The sequence below is a fragment of the Podarcis gaigeae genome (assembly GCF_964106915.1).
Source record: "Podarcis gaigeae genome assembly, chromosome: 17".
Lineage (NCBI taxonomy): Eukaryota > Metazoa > Chordata > Lepidosauria > Squamata > Lacertidae > Podarcis > Podarcis gaigeae.
This window is the reverse complement of record NC_139694.1, coordinates 23,502,338-23,516,505: the sequence shown is the minus strand read 5'-3', so window position 1 is coordinate 23,516,505 and position 14,168 is coordinate 23,502,338. Positions and strand designations below refer to the sequence as shown.

Genomic DNA, 14,168 nt, shown 5'->3' with positions numbered 1-14,168 from the left:
TGCTTATACTACAAAAAAACAATATTAGGAATTTACTGGACTCCTTTACGTTTGTATAAAAAAGGACTATCTAAGGTAGCTTCCTGCTGGAGAAGGGACAAGGAAAGTGCCCCTTTGAAACAAATGTACAATGTTCTATATTTACTAAGTGTTGGGAGAAATTTCTGAGCTGTATGATTCTACAGAGAAAGTTAAAACTTCCAGCAGAGAATATTCTTTTTAATTATATACCTATTGTATGGAAGTTAATGGAACAGCGAAAATGGATTCTACGTGCTCTAATGGTGGCCAATTGATGGATTGGAAGAATAAAGATACAATACCCTTTAATCAACGGATTGACAATTCAACAACACTTGCAGTTTTCTGAACAGACTGCTTACAGATGGAGACTTTGCTTGGATAAATATGACATTTGGAACAAGTCTATACAAAATATAGTAGGCTATTAATATCTACATACACTAGTGGCCAAAATTCTGGAAACCTTTTGGGAAAAACTATTTCTGAGGTTTGATGGCTCATAACACCATTTATTTATTTTTTGGACTAATGCCATAAAAATATGTATCAATGGAGAGATAGTTTAATGAAGAATGTAATGCAACAAAGTTTGTCCAATTATCTGTATTCTATCAAAATAACCAGAAAAGGGAGTGTTTATAGAAAGCCAATCAGGTGTCATCTTGTTTTTGGCACCACTTTTTTTTGGAGTAATACCATAAAATTACATATCAATGGTTATGGTATTTCTCAAAAAATAAAATGGTGTTATGAGCTATCAAACCTCAGAAATACACTTGCCCCAAAAAAGTTTCCACAATTTTGGCCACTAGTGTATGTATTACAATAGTCACATATATATTTATATAAGAATTTATGAGAATATATTGCATTGTATTTTTGCATTTCTTTCTTTCTTTTTAATGTATCACTTTATTTCTTCATAATTGAAATTGGTGTTGTTGTTTTTAAACCACACACCTAAGATTTGTATCCAAGGAAATGTGGGCTTTTTCGGGGGGGGGGGGCCAGATGAGGTTAGATCCACCCCTTGCTTTTTTTTTGGCTACAAGGAATACTGGCATGCAAGAAAAAGTTGGCTCTGCAGTCAGCAATGGCCTGGATATGAACCAAAACAACCCAAAGCACATTCCTGACAAGACAAGGTTGCTATAGGTGAGTGCCCTGTTCTGTTTTAAAACTCCCAGCTGTGCTGAAAATGCCCTAAATAAAATGCACACTGGTTAATTATCTTTAATGGCAAAAAGTATGCTGAAACAGAAGTTCGTTTGCCATGTGCCGCTATCCACAAACCCCGGGCAGCCAAAATGGCACATTATGCAATGGTCTGCTAATTACGTGAATCCGGCATGTCGATTGGCGCATTTCCTAGCAACTGCTTGGTCTTGCTTCTGGGTTAGCACTGCACCAGTTGCAAAGAAAAAAAGCAAGCGAAAGGATACTTCTCTGTGTTAGACCCTCGGCTGCGATGCAAGCAAGTTTGCCAGCCCAGAGCAGAAACTCTTCAACAAGAATTTGCCTGCCTCTGCACCCCACCGTTACCTCTCTTGTGGGGCACGTTTGCTGGCTGAGGCATAGGATACTGGTTTCCACAGTGCATCTGGACAGGCAAGGAAAAGAAATTGTATTCTTTCCAAGGAGAGGCACTTCACACATGCCCAAAGCTACTCAGCAGTAGGTGTCAGAATTTTTGCAAGTGAAAACCTACCCTGTCCTTAATTCAAAAATACAGTGCTACCTTGGCAGTCGAACGGCTTGGCTCCCAAACAAATCGGCTCCCAAACACCACAAACCCGGAAGTGAGTGTTCTGGTTTGCAAATGCTTTTTGGAAGCCGAAGGTCTGAAGCTCCTACAATGAAGTCTCTCAGCCCAACTCACCTCACAGAGTGTTTGCTGTGGGGGAGGAAGATAAAGGAGAATGTGAGCCGCTTTGAGACTCCTTCGGGTAGTGATAAAGCGGGATATCAAATCCAAACTCCTCCTCGTTCTGTACGTGGGCTAAATACTGAGGAAAATGGGGGTGTTTCTGGGTTTTATTTTCCCTAAGTCGAAACACGATAACAAGAGGCCCTCCCGGTCGTATCAGGGACCCCACAAAGCCTCGTGCCTCTGTACCTTGTAGCTCTGCCTTTCCCTACGTTCCTATGTTTCCTGACGCCCACTGAGTTTGCAAGAAGCGAGTCTTGTCTAAAGCGCTGCCTGCAGATTATGGAATTCATCTGCGCAAGGCTAGAGCACCAATTAAACATGAAAGGGTGACGCGATATAAAATGAAGCGGGGTGCTTGCCATTTGCCAGATGGTGGGACGTGGAAGAAAGCAGTCGGCTGGGCTGCTGAAATTAGCTCTTCTGCTGTAGCTCCATCCCTCGCGTTTTTAACCTCTGGCATCTGCTGAGCTGCGCTATCTTGTTCCTCTTCCAGCAGGCACTCAATTGTCAGCCGAGACAAGCGCCCATTAAATTTACATAGGTCTGGCAAAAGTGATCCCCAGGCGCAAGGAAATAGCAGGCAAACTGGTTCAGCAAGAGTGAGCCGTTTCTTTGCAACCCCCCATTGCACATATGCCTTCCTCACCGTGTCTTCTCTATTCTTCCTCATGGAGTTCATTGCAAAAACCGACCCTATTCCCACGCCAGGAGTTTGGCAGCAGAAGATCTTCAGCCATTCCTTTCTGCCTTCACCCAGCAGGTTTTGGGGTGTTTTGTTTAAGTGTCAAATGATTTTAATAGTTTCAGAGCCTTCTCTGAATTACCATTTTAAGGGGGGGGGGTTGTCTAGTGTTGAGACAACAATTTTCCTCCCCAATTTTGTGTGACAAAATTCACCCTATACCAAAGGGGAGAGGGGGAAACATTCGGAGACTTTGAGGGCAACGGCACACAAAAGCTCATACCAATAACAAACTTAGTTGGTCTCTAAGGTGCTACTGGAAGGAATTTTTTTATTTTGTTTCAAGCAAGGCAGACCAAGCTGTAACTAACACTCTAATGGCATTAAGGTTGCATTCACACGGCTGTTGACTCTGTTTCCTGACGCTTCCCTGTTTGCTTCCATATTCTGTTGGAGCTTTCGCACAAGTATAAAAGCCACCTGTGGAAATCTAATGGAATAGCTCTCATTTCCAAGGAATAATAAATGAAATAGGATAAATCTTGTGTTAAATGCAAAGGGGTGTGGAAGCATTGCAATCTGTTGGAAGTGGTTGCTCTGGCCACTGTCGTGGATAAAATCCCACCAGTAACAATATTATGTTAAGCCGTAATGGCATTCCCAGGTGCACAGGTGCTGGTTTGCACCCAAATTTGGGGGCCCAAGGCAGGGCTTTTTTGTTTTTAGGAGGAACTCACAGGAACTCAGTTCCAGCACTTCTCATGTGGTTTCTGGCCAGTGGGTTTTCCTGGTGGCACTCAAAGGTACTCAGTACCAGCGCGCGCACAGCCAATGTTAAAAATGTGGCACTTCATGGTGAGTTCCGGCATCACTTTTTCTAGAAAAAATAGCTATGATCACTGCATGAAGAGGGAGGGACCCACTGTGTTTTTTCCATATGGAAAAACCGTTTGCATGCATCAGAACAGCTGCCATGCAGGAGGATGAATCACTGACAAATGTTGAGGTGTAGCATTTGCAAAAAGGCACACATGCATAGATAAAACACATACTTGCTAGTTGCTATGTGAAGGAAAGCGGCTTCTTGTCGCTTAATTAATTCAGTGGTAAGCAAGCTCAAACTTTCCAAAAGGAAATTTTATAATTGGCTCCAGTTCTTTACTTATCTGACACACATCTATCTTTTCAGTTTAGCAAAGTAAAATTTGGTCCACTAAATCCAGACAGCTCACGTGAGGCTGCTGGGGGAAGTTAACTGTAATTAGACGTAATGATTAAATAGTGTTGCGACATCTGGTCTTAACAAATACTCTGGCTTGTTTCATATAACAGAAACGGGGGGTGGAGGGTAGAATGAAAGCATATAGCTTCTTGTTCCAAGACAGGAGATATGGAACTTGGATACAATGAGAGGGAGATAGAAGGTGTTCTCTTGATTCGGAATAGGCTCCTCACAAATATAAGGCGCTGACAGAAACTGCTTCAGGGATAAGACAACGCAGCCTGGCATTATTAGCTATCGAAATGCACAAAGGCTTCAGTGTTGATTGGTGAACCCAAAGACAGTGTGCGGGTTGAATTGTCATGAATACCATCCTTGATCAAGGGAACAAGAGGAGTCAAACAGCTGTAAGGAATGTTCAAGAAAAACAGACATCTCCTCCCACCAGCAGAAGATGGTGTGGGAATGTTCAGGGAGGCAGGAGAGGATATATTGTTTATTAATATCCTTCCTAACTTGCGCTAGCAAGTTCTAGAACTTCGCAGAGTTTTGCATTCCCCTTTTAAACATACAGCAGGTAGCTAGTTGCAGGCTTGTTTAAGCCTCTGAATATTAGGTTCCTGGTAAGTTCCCATATATCCCTCTTAAAAGAATAGACACGCCACAATCTTGTATAAAGTATATAAAGGTAATTTACTCACATTCTGTTCACAGTTGGATCGCAGAAGGCAGACTTAGTTACAAAGTATATACACGTGGATCATGGGGCACTGCTGAGATTTTAAAGCCCAAAGTCCACCACTGCTGAAATTGCAACTTTATTATGAGTGTTCCTGTTAGTTCAGGGTTCAAGAACCGCAGGCTGAGGAGCTAAATCCAGCCTTCCAGACTTCTCCGTCCGGTTCTAGGGAGGCCACACCATCTTTCCAACAGCCACACCTCATTGCCCTTGCTTCATACCTTCCTTGAGTATTTTGGCCTGGCCTGAAATGTGTCCTGGGCTCAGTGGAGGATAAAGAGCTGGGAATGTGCACAGCAAGTACCCTTCTGGCGCTGTGGTCTAAACCACTGAGCCTCTTGGGCTTGCCAATCAAAAGGTCGGCGGTTCAAATCCCCGTGACGGGGTGAGCTCCCATTGCTCTGTCCCAGCTCCTGCTAACATAGCAGTTCGAAAGCAGGCCAGTGCAAGTAGATAAATAGGTACCACTGTGGCAGGAAGGTAAACGGCATTTCTGTGCGCTCTGGTTTCCGTCCCAGTGTCCCGTTGCACCAGAAGCGGTTTAGTCCTGTTGGCCACATGACCCAGAAAGCTGTCTGCGGACAAACACTGGCTCCCTTGGCCTGAAAGCGAGATGAGCACCACAACCCCATAGTCAAGTTTGACTGGACTTAACCGTCCAGGGGTCCTTTACCTTTACCTTTTTACCTACCCTTCTGCACAAGAAGCCCACTTCCATGGCATCAACTCCAGCCAAGGGAGGGGAGGGAGGAAGAAAGAAAGAAAGAAAGACAGGCCCTCTTTGTCCTTGCCTCCAGATATTTAGTTCCTGGGGCAACATATTGTTCCTAGTCCACATAACAAAGGAAGTACTTAATAGACCTGGCTGTTTACCTAATGGAATAAAATGGTTTGGCCATTTTAACTGTCTTCTTTTCCAGGTTCCAACTTTATAGGGGTAATCCCCAATATCACCCAATCCCATAATACTATCCATCATAAGGCACAGAAGAATGAGAAGGGGGGCAGCTATTTGTCCAAGCAGGCTTGGGCTTTCCCTGAAATTGTTTCCCACCCCTTTGCAACCGACTCTTTAACCAAAGCCCTACTTAACTGCGTTCCTTGAAATCCTCCTCTAAATACCGCGCATGGATGCATGCAAAATTAAAGAGGGTGGCTTTAATAAGATTAACCCAGAAAACATCTACGGCTTCTGTGAATTCCTCGCCGACTTTCCTGTTGCAAAGTCCCTTCGCTAATGGAGCACAAATCCAGCAAACAAACACAAACGTGCTTCCCTAAAAGAATCGAATTAGGGGGTGTTGCATTGAAACACCACACAGCATCAAATTGTAATTCACTGTTAACAACTAGGCACCCAGCCACACAACTAGACCCTTAAAAGTTACCACGTTGACCCATTGTGATACACAGTCTGGGAAAGTCCTTGCCTCTCACACCATCCACTGCAGCGGGGGTGGGGGAAGTCCCTTTCTAGAGACAAAGGAGCTGCCACATCCATGAAAAGAGGAACAGGGACAGGTGAAGCAAATGGGCCTCAGGGACAGGTCACCAGAAGGTCCCAGCATCACCAGGTAGGAGAAACTCCTGCCTGGACAGCTCCTGCCATTCCATGTAGGGAACACTGAACTAGATGGAACTTCCATGGTACCTCAGTTTACGAACTTAATCTGTTCCAGAAGTCCAGTTCTCAAACCAAAACTGTTCTAAAACCGAGGCGCACTTTCCCTAATGAGGCCTCCCACCCCCAGTGCCCTTCCACCGTTTGGCTTCCATTCTTAGACCGAGGTAAAGTTCTCAAACCGGGACACTAGTTCAGGTTTTGCGGAGTTGGTAAACCGAATCGTTCTTAAACCGGACTGTTCTTAAACCTAGGTACCACTCTATTGGTCTGGTTCTTTAGGCCTTGCAAACCCCAACACATGGTTATTGTTTCAACCTCCAAATTGCAGATTGAAAAGAGTACTGCTGGGTGGGCTTTGCAAGCTGTGGGGAGACTTGGAAACCCACTAGTGTGGTGTAGTGGTTAAGAGCGGTAGTCTCGTAATCTGGGGAACTGGATTCGCATCTCTGCTCCTCCACATGCAGCTGCTGGGTGACCTTGGGCCAGTCACACTTCTCTGAAGTCTCTCAGCCCCACTCACCTCACAGAGTGTTTGTTGTGGGGGAGGAAGGGAAAGGAGAATGTTAGCCACTTTGAGACTCCTGAAGGGGAGTGAAAGGCGGGATATCAAATCCAAACTCTTCTTCTTCTTCTTCCTGCTGTTTCTCATGCCCCACAGGGCAAGGCTCGCCACAGGGGCAGGTTTAACCCTCAAACGCCACTCCCGATAGTCATTTCTCATTAATACCTTTTTGAATCATTAGAAACTCAAGATATACAGTAAGCTAGGCGCCGCCGTGGCTCCTCAAACCAAGGGTGCAGTTGTCAAAATGGAATGTCTCGTTGCCACATTGGCCACAAGGTCCCTATCCCTGATTGATGAGGCACATTTGGTGACGACTTGTACATTTTATACAGTTGTACCACGAGTTAAGAACTTAATTCGTTCTGGAGGTCTGTTCTTAACCTGAAACTGTTCTTAACCTGAAGCACCACTTTAGCTAATGGGACCTCCCGCGGCCGTAGCACAATTTCTGTTCTTATCCTGAAGCCAAGTTCTTAACCCGAGGTACTATTTCTGGGTTAGCGGAGTCTGTAACCTGAAGCGCCTGTAACCTGAAGCACCTGTAACCCGAAGTACCACTGTAATTCCCAAGGCCAATGGCCCACAGAGAACTTTACGGCCACTTCCTTGGTATAAGGCTTTGAGGACCAATTTGGCAGATTCTGCCGCCTCATCACCCTGGCCGCAACTACTATGGCATCCAAAATGACGCCATGCCAGGTCATGGGTCAGATATTTCCATGCCAAGCCCTCTCCTTCCTAAAAAAAAAAAGCAAAAAAGCACACCCTTTCGAGGATACAGGAGGGGCACCCTTCCTGTCAACACTTTCCTGGTCATCCCCGCATTGAGCTCAGTGAAATCAGGAATTACAGTGGTACCTCGGTTTAAGAACAGCCCTGTTTACGAACGATTCAGTTTACGAACTCCGCAAAACCGGAAGTAGTGTCCCAGTTTGCGAATTTTACCTCGGTCTAAGAACAGAAGCCAAACGGTAGAAGGGAACTGGCGGCGGGAGGCCTCATTAGGGTAAGCGCACCTCGGTTTAAGAACAGTTTCAGTTTAAGAACGGACTTCCAGAACGGATTAAGTTCGTAAACCAAGGTACCACTGTAAATCCATTATCTGAAAGTCTCACCAGCCTCTATCTCTTTGCACTTGCAACAGCAGGGCTGTGCTTGTGAAATGAACACGGCAGTATTCTCCTGCAAGATAAACAGGAGTTTCATTTACCCAAAGAAAGAAATGATTAACAAGTGACTTGATCACTTCTGAGAAATGATTTATAATGAGTTAGGTGAGGAGTGAGGGGGAACGATGGAGGTAGTTTTTGTGAAAAAACCAGTAGCTTTTCTTTTAGGTAAAATTGGTGGAGAAGTACCTAGTGAACAGTGGGGGGGAAACTATGTATGTATGGGGAAAAGGAGGAGTTTGAGAAGGAAGTGCTGAAAAGGTTTTCACCAAATCCAATAAAACTTGTTTCAGTTTAGATGTTTTTAAAAAAACCAAGATGGGGAAAAGGAGTGTTCTTTGTGATTTTGCAAAATATACTCATTAACTGAAGTACTACCTGATGCTCAATTAACTTCCTAGTTTTCAAATGACGGAAGATTTTTACAGGTATTTCTGAGCACTTGGGAGTCAAAAGAAAGTAATTCAAAGCAGCTGCTGTTGAGATGTTTCATTCCGAATCTGCTCAGCAGTGCCAGACAGAGGATGATGACACAGGTGGGTGTCCTGTTCCCCCCAAAAAACATAAATCCTGGCTAGGCCCATGCTACAGACGTGCCTTTTAAAATAGTGGCACTCTTGTTTGCCCAAGGCTGATGCAGGAACTCCTTCCCCTAGCTATTACTGCTGCCTTCAGAGATGAAACAGACTCGAGGGAAGAGGAAGCTGGCAGGAGATTATGTATTGATTTCTTTGTTCTTGGCTTTTGTCCTGGAACAAGACGGAGCAGGCTGGGAAAGATACAGTTCCTTAAAACTACTCATTCTGAAAGGGGCAGCAAGGAATCAATCTCTCACAAAGACACTACAGGGATTTAGGAACAAAATGAAGCAGGCAATTGCTTAGGGAGACCGCAAATAATATTCCGGAAAATGTTCCTTCTTGCGTAGAGATACACCTGCTTTTCTTGAGCGTCTTAAGTATGGCAAATAGCTAGGAAATTCACTACAAAATAGTTCAGGCACATATAGAGGAGTTGCTACTGCCCCTTATAGGCCCACATTTAGCACATGTGGGGCCTTTGCCCCGTTCATTAATAATAATAATAAATAATACATTTTATTTATACCCCAGGCTCGGGACGGCTAACACCAGTAAAATTACAATAAAAACATAATACAAAAATACCCACCAATTTAAAATACCGGTTAAAATGCAATTTAAAATGCAGCCTCATTTTAAAAGGGGAGGGAAACATAAGGGTCAGACTGAGTCCAAACTTAAGGCCAGGCGGAACAGCTCTGTCTTGCAGGCCCTGCGGAAAGATGTCAAGTCCCACAGGGCCCTAGTCTCTTGTGACACAGCATTCCACCAAGTCGGGGCCAGTACTGAAAAGGCCCTGGCCCTAGTTGAGACCAATCTAACAACCTTGCAACTTGGGACCTCCAAAGTGTTGCCATTTGTGGACCTTAAGGTCCTCCACGGGGCATATCAGGAGAGGCGGTCCCGTATGTACGTGGGTCCTAGGCTGCATAGGGCTTTAAAGGTCAAAACCAGCACCTTAAACCTGACCCTGTACAACACCGGGAGCCAGTGCAGCTGGCATAACACTGGATGAATGTGCTTCCAAGGCGAGGACCCCGTAAGGAGCCTCACCGCGGCTTTCTGCACCAGCTGGAGTTTCTGGGTCAGCTTCCAGGGCAGCCCCACGTAGAGCGAGTTACAATAATCAAGCCAGGAGGTGACCGTCGCGTGAATCACAGTGGCCAGATCAGGGTGAGAAAGGTAAGGGACCAACTGCTTAATACGGTGGAGATTGAAAAAATGCCACCTTTGCTGTGGCTGCAACCTGCGCCTCCACGGAAAGGGAGGCATTGAAGGTTAGTCTAAGATGTCTTGGTCGCTGAGAATAAGATGGGGCTTGGTGTAACACCTACTGCTTTCAGAAGCACTGATCCTTCCATAAGTAGCGTTAGAAACTCAGATATATTATCTAATCACCAAATGGCATCTTAAACCCAGGTTACGGTCGCCACAATAGAATGTAGAAGAAGAAGAAGAAGAAGAAGAAGAAGAAGAAGAAGAAGAAGAAGAAGAAGAAGAAGAGTTTGGATTTGATATCCCGCCTTTCACTCCCCTTCAGGAGTCTCAAAGCGGCTAACATTCTCCTTTCCCTTCCTCCCCCACAACAAACACTCTGTGAGGTGAGTGGGGCTGAGAGACTTCACAGAAGTGTGACTGGCCCAAAGTCACCCAGCAGCTGCATGTGGAGGAGCAGAGATGCAAACCCGGTTCCCCAGATTACGAGACTACCGCTCTTAACCACTACACCACACTGGCTCCCTCTTTTTTTGGCTGTGGAATTTATCATTATTATCCATATCATTTCTATGCTGCTTTATATTTTTAAAGAACAGATCTCAAAGCAGTTTACAAACACATTAAAACATCAAATAAAACAATCCCAAATAAAAGAAATTCAAGCTTCAAGGAAAACCTTCCAGGTCCTTCTCCAAGCGACAGTTTGCTTTCCCCAGTCGCCAACCTGGTAATCCAGAGATCCACAAATGGTCGCCATTGGACCGGTACCAGTTGCAAAACGCGCCTGGCTAATTTCTAACAATGGAGTTTGTTGCCTTTCCCATCAATGCACAACAAAAAGAATCAGAGCAATCACTGGGAAACAGAGCTTCCACCTGTTCATCCAAACAACAGAACATTTCTGGCATTTCCTTGTAGCTTCTGCTATCTGCAAGTGTCTCCTAACAAATCCATCCAACAAGCCACAAGGGCATGAACATCCCACCTGTGAATCGTCCTTCTCCCTAACACACTATAACATATTTCTGATAAATCACAGTACGGTTACTCTACACTTTGCCAAGTTACATAGACATTAGTCTAAAATTAGGGCCCGGCTGATTTCTAACACTGGCTTTCAACACTATTCTCAGAATGTAACCCCAGTGTAAGTTGAGGGTCACATGTATATCCATGTAAATGGCAAAACTCAACTTTAAAGGTACTTAAAAAGGAAGGGTAGCTAGGTCCATAAAACTCCAAAACCCACAGTTGGGACAATGCTTATACAGTTATACCTTGGTTTTCAAACAGCTTAGTTCTCAAATGTTTTTGACTCCCAAAAGCAGCAAACCCGGAAGTGACTGTTCCGGTTTGCGAACTATTTTTGGAACCTGAACATCCGACAGGGCTTCCATGGCTTCTGATTGGCTGCAGAAGCTTCCTGCAGCCAATCTGAAGCCGTGCTTCGGTTTCTGAACGTTTTGGAAGTCGAAGGGACTTCCAGAACAGATTCTGTTCGACCTCCGAGGTACAACTGTATTGAGACAAATCAAAATGTCCCCCAAAGCATGGCAAACATTCAAGTTCTCCATACCTTTTTATCAACCAAGTGTCACGGGCAATCAAAGTCCTGGCAGGGGATGTCAGGACCGGGGGCAGGATGGCGGGGTGGGGGCAGGAACGGGGGTGCAGAAGCCAAGAGACAAGAAGCCAAGGGTCCGAGGGTCATGAAGCAAGGAGGCATGAAGTCAGGGGTCCAAGGATCAAGGAGCCGAAGTTTAAGGATCAGGAAGCAAGCAGCTCAAGGCAGGAAGTGTGTTGTTGTGGCCAAGAGCTGAAGCGAAATGGTGACCTTATACCCCTTTCCAGCTCTTGCCACCAGGTGAATTACTTATCTGCCTCACCTGTGCGGCCGTGCCTTGCCACTTGAGAACAAACTTAGGAAGGCCCCAGTCCTGCAAAGTCCTATTGATCACAGGGCCTGGCTCCTGCACGCACACCTGACACCAAGACCTTACACCAGCTTTTTGGAACCCTGCAGATCACTGTGACAGGACTTCTGGCAACCCATCTGTCGCTCATGTGGTGTCACAGTGACATCACATGACCAACAGGTGTGTCCCCCCCCCCAAACCATCAAAATCCCTCACATACCTCTCCTTCGAAGCCGGCTTTCCATGCTTCTTTAGGTCTTGCAAACCCCACCACACGGTTTTTGTTCCAACCTCCGACTGAAAAGAGCACCGCTGGGTGGGCTTTGCAAGGTGTGGGGAGACTTGGAAACCCAACGGAGATTCAAATAAGGGATGTGCGAGGGATTTTGAAGAGTAGGCCGCTGGTTGAGCCAAACACCATATCGGACAAGTCTTAAGAGGACCCTGTTGTGCGGCATGCGATTCTTAAGACACAAGTGTAAACTTACCTACACTAGTAGGGAATATGTCCTCGTTGTTGATCTGCACCTCAATCCAGTCCATCAAAAGATTCATATACTGGGGTGCCGGCAATGCCGTAGGTTTCTTGTACTTCAGATCGTCCTGCCACCGATATTCATATTTTGGGCCCCCCGACATCACAGGGCAGGTCCTCTCCGTACAGAACTCACAGATAGTTCCATAGATCAAGTTGATCCTGTTGAAAAAGTCCACCACGTGAACCGCTACCCAGTCATTTAGATCTTCTCCACCAGGCAGCTGGACAGCTGCTTTCAGGTCCACCCCAGAGTTCAGCGAGGCCTGCGCTCGTTTGTGGAGCTCAAACCTCTGGGTCCCGGGTTCAAATTTCCGTTTGGGGCGGAATGTCTTGTCCTTGTTAAAAACTTGTTTGAGTGCAATGGACATGTCTTATAGTCTTCAAGTTTCCTTATAGCAGGCAATCAGGCACTAGAATACCCTGGTATATCCAAGGTAAAAGTGGTCTTCAACAGCGGCAGGAGGTCCTTTGGTCCACTAGCTCTTCCTGCTGAATGTTCTCCTGGGAGACTTCATGGTCCTGAAAGTTCAGAGACAAAACGTGAATGAATAAAATCTGCAAGTTGGTGGTAAATTTGACATCCACTCATTTGCTTTTTGTTTGCTTTTACCTTTACCTGCAAGTCTGCCGGGGTAAAAGTGTTGTTACTTAATAGGTTTATGCAGAGTTACACCCATATCAAGAAGCCACTTCAGATAGCCAGACAAGCTTCAGTCTCTTCTCCCCAACCCCCTTTCAATTAAACTGAGCTCTACTTGAGGGCTGCGGTATTTCCATTTCCATTCCATGCGGGTGGCGCTGTGGGTTAAACCACAGAGCCTAGGACTTGCCAATCAGAAGGTCAGCAGTTCAAATCCCCGCAACGGGGTGAGCTCCCGTTGCTCGGTCCCTGCTCCTGCCAACCTAGCAATTCAAAAGCACGTCAAAGTGCAAGTAGATAAATAGGTACTGCTCCGGTGGAAAGGTAAACAGTGTTTCTGTGTGCTGCTCTGGTTCGCCAGAAGCGGCTTAGTCATGCTGGCCACATGACCCGGAAGCTGTACGCTGGCTCCCTCGGCCAATAAAGCGAGATGAGTGCCGCAACCCCAGAGTCGGTCACGACTGGACCTAATGGTCAAGGGTCCCTTTACCTTTACTACTTGAGGGCTGCCGGTACTTTCGTCCCGTATATGCTACCTCACTGCATCCCAAGGATGCCAAAAGGTGGCTTGCATATCAACAGTATAATCAGGGTGGACTCGATTTAAATCACAAGTCAGCAAGTCTTGATTTAAATCATTAGTTAGTTAGACTTGATTTAATTTTTTATTTTTTATTTAAAGAAAGACTCATTCTTGCTGGTTTACGACCAGAGGACAGTTTCATTTTTGGAATAATAATAAATTATCAGAGTAGTTTTTACAGTTATATCAAAAACTACTGATTTGGTTATACTATTAGAAATACATAAGACAGATAATTATGAAATGATTGTGAGGTTTAATAAGTTAACTGTTTATATTTGGACAACTTTTCCACTGTACTTTATTGGAAGGAGAAAAATAATCATTTCCTTAATAACAATTTATTTAACTAAAGCAATAACATTATAGCATATGTATCCATGTTTGTTAACTGATGTGGTTAAACGTTTGTTTTTGTTTTTAAAAGAACAACTTAGACTGAGTTTTAGCATACATGAAAAACTTAAAACAAATCCTTATTTCCTGATGAACAGCCTTTAGACTATAATGTAACTTAAACAGAAAACTATTTTTAGAAAGATGTTTCCCCCGAAAGCATCTTATTTAAAAAATCCGATTTAAATAAAGAAACTTGATTTAAATAAATAAATAAATAAATAACCTCATTGATTTTTATCCACCCTGAGTACAATTAAGAAATGGAGAGACAAGAGGCTGACTCTGTTATACTGCCCGTTTATAGACTGGAAAAACAGCTATAAAAATAAGGACAATAA

General features: G+C 44.7%; 1 protein-coding gene and 1 long non-coding RNA gene across 6 annotated transcripts in view; both read right to left on the bottom strand.

Moving 5' to 3' along the window:
- Positions 1 to 14,168, bottom strand: part of MOB3B (MOB kinase activator 3B) — a 98,212-nt gene that overhangs the window by 34,331 nt on the left and 49,713 nt on the right. For 3 of the 5 annotated variants that reach the window (XM_083719922.1, XM_083719924.1, XM_083719923.1), the window contains exon 2: positions 12,159 to 12,727. In XM_083719922.1, the coding sequence (XP_083576048.1) occupies positions 12,159 to 12,576 (418 nt within the window). In that variant the 5' untranslated portion in view covers positions 12,577 to 12,727. The remainder of the gene's footprint in view (positions 1 to 12,158; positions 12,728 to 14,168) is intronic. The other 2 variants (XM_083719925.1, XM_083719926.1) reach the window with 1 other exon arrangement.
- LOC310835331 overlaps positions 1 to 14,168 on the bottom strand; it is a 59,048-nt gene that overhangs the window by 34,331 nt on the left and 10,549 nt on the right. The window lies entirely within an intron of this gene.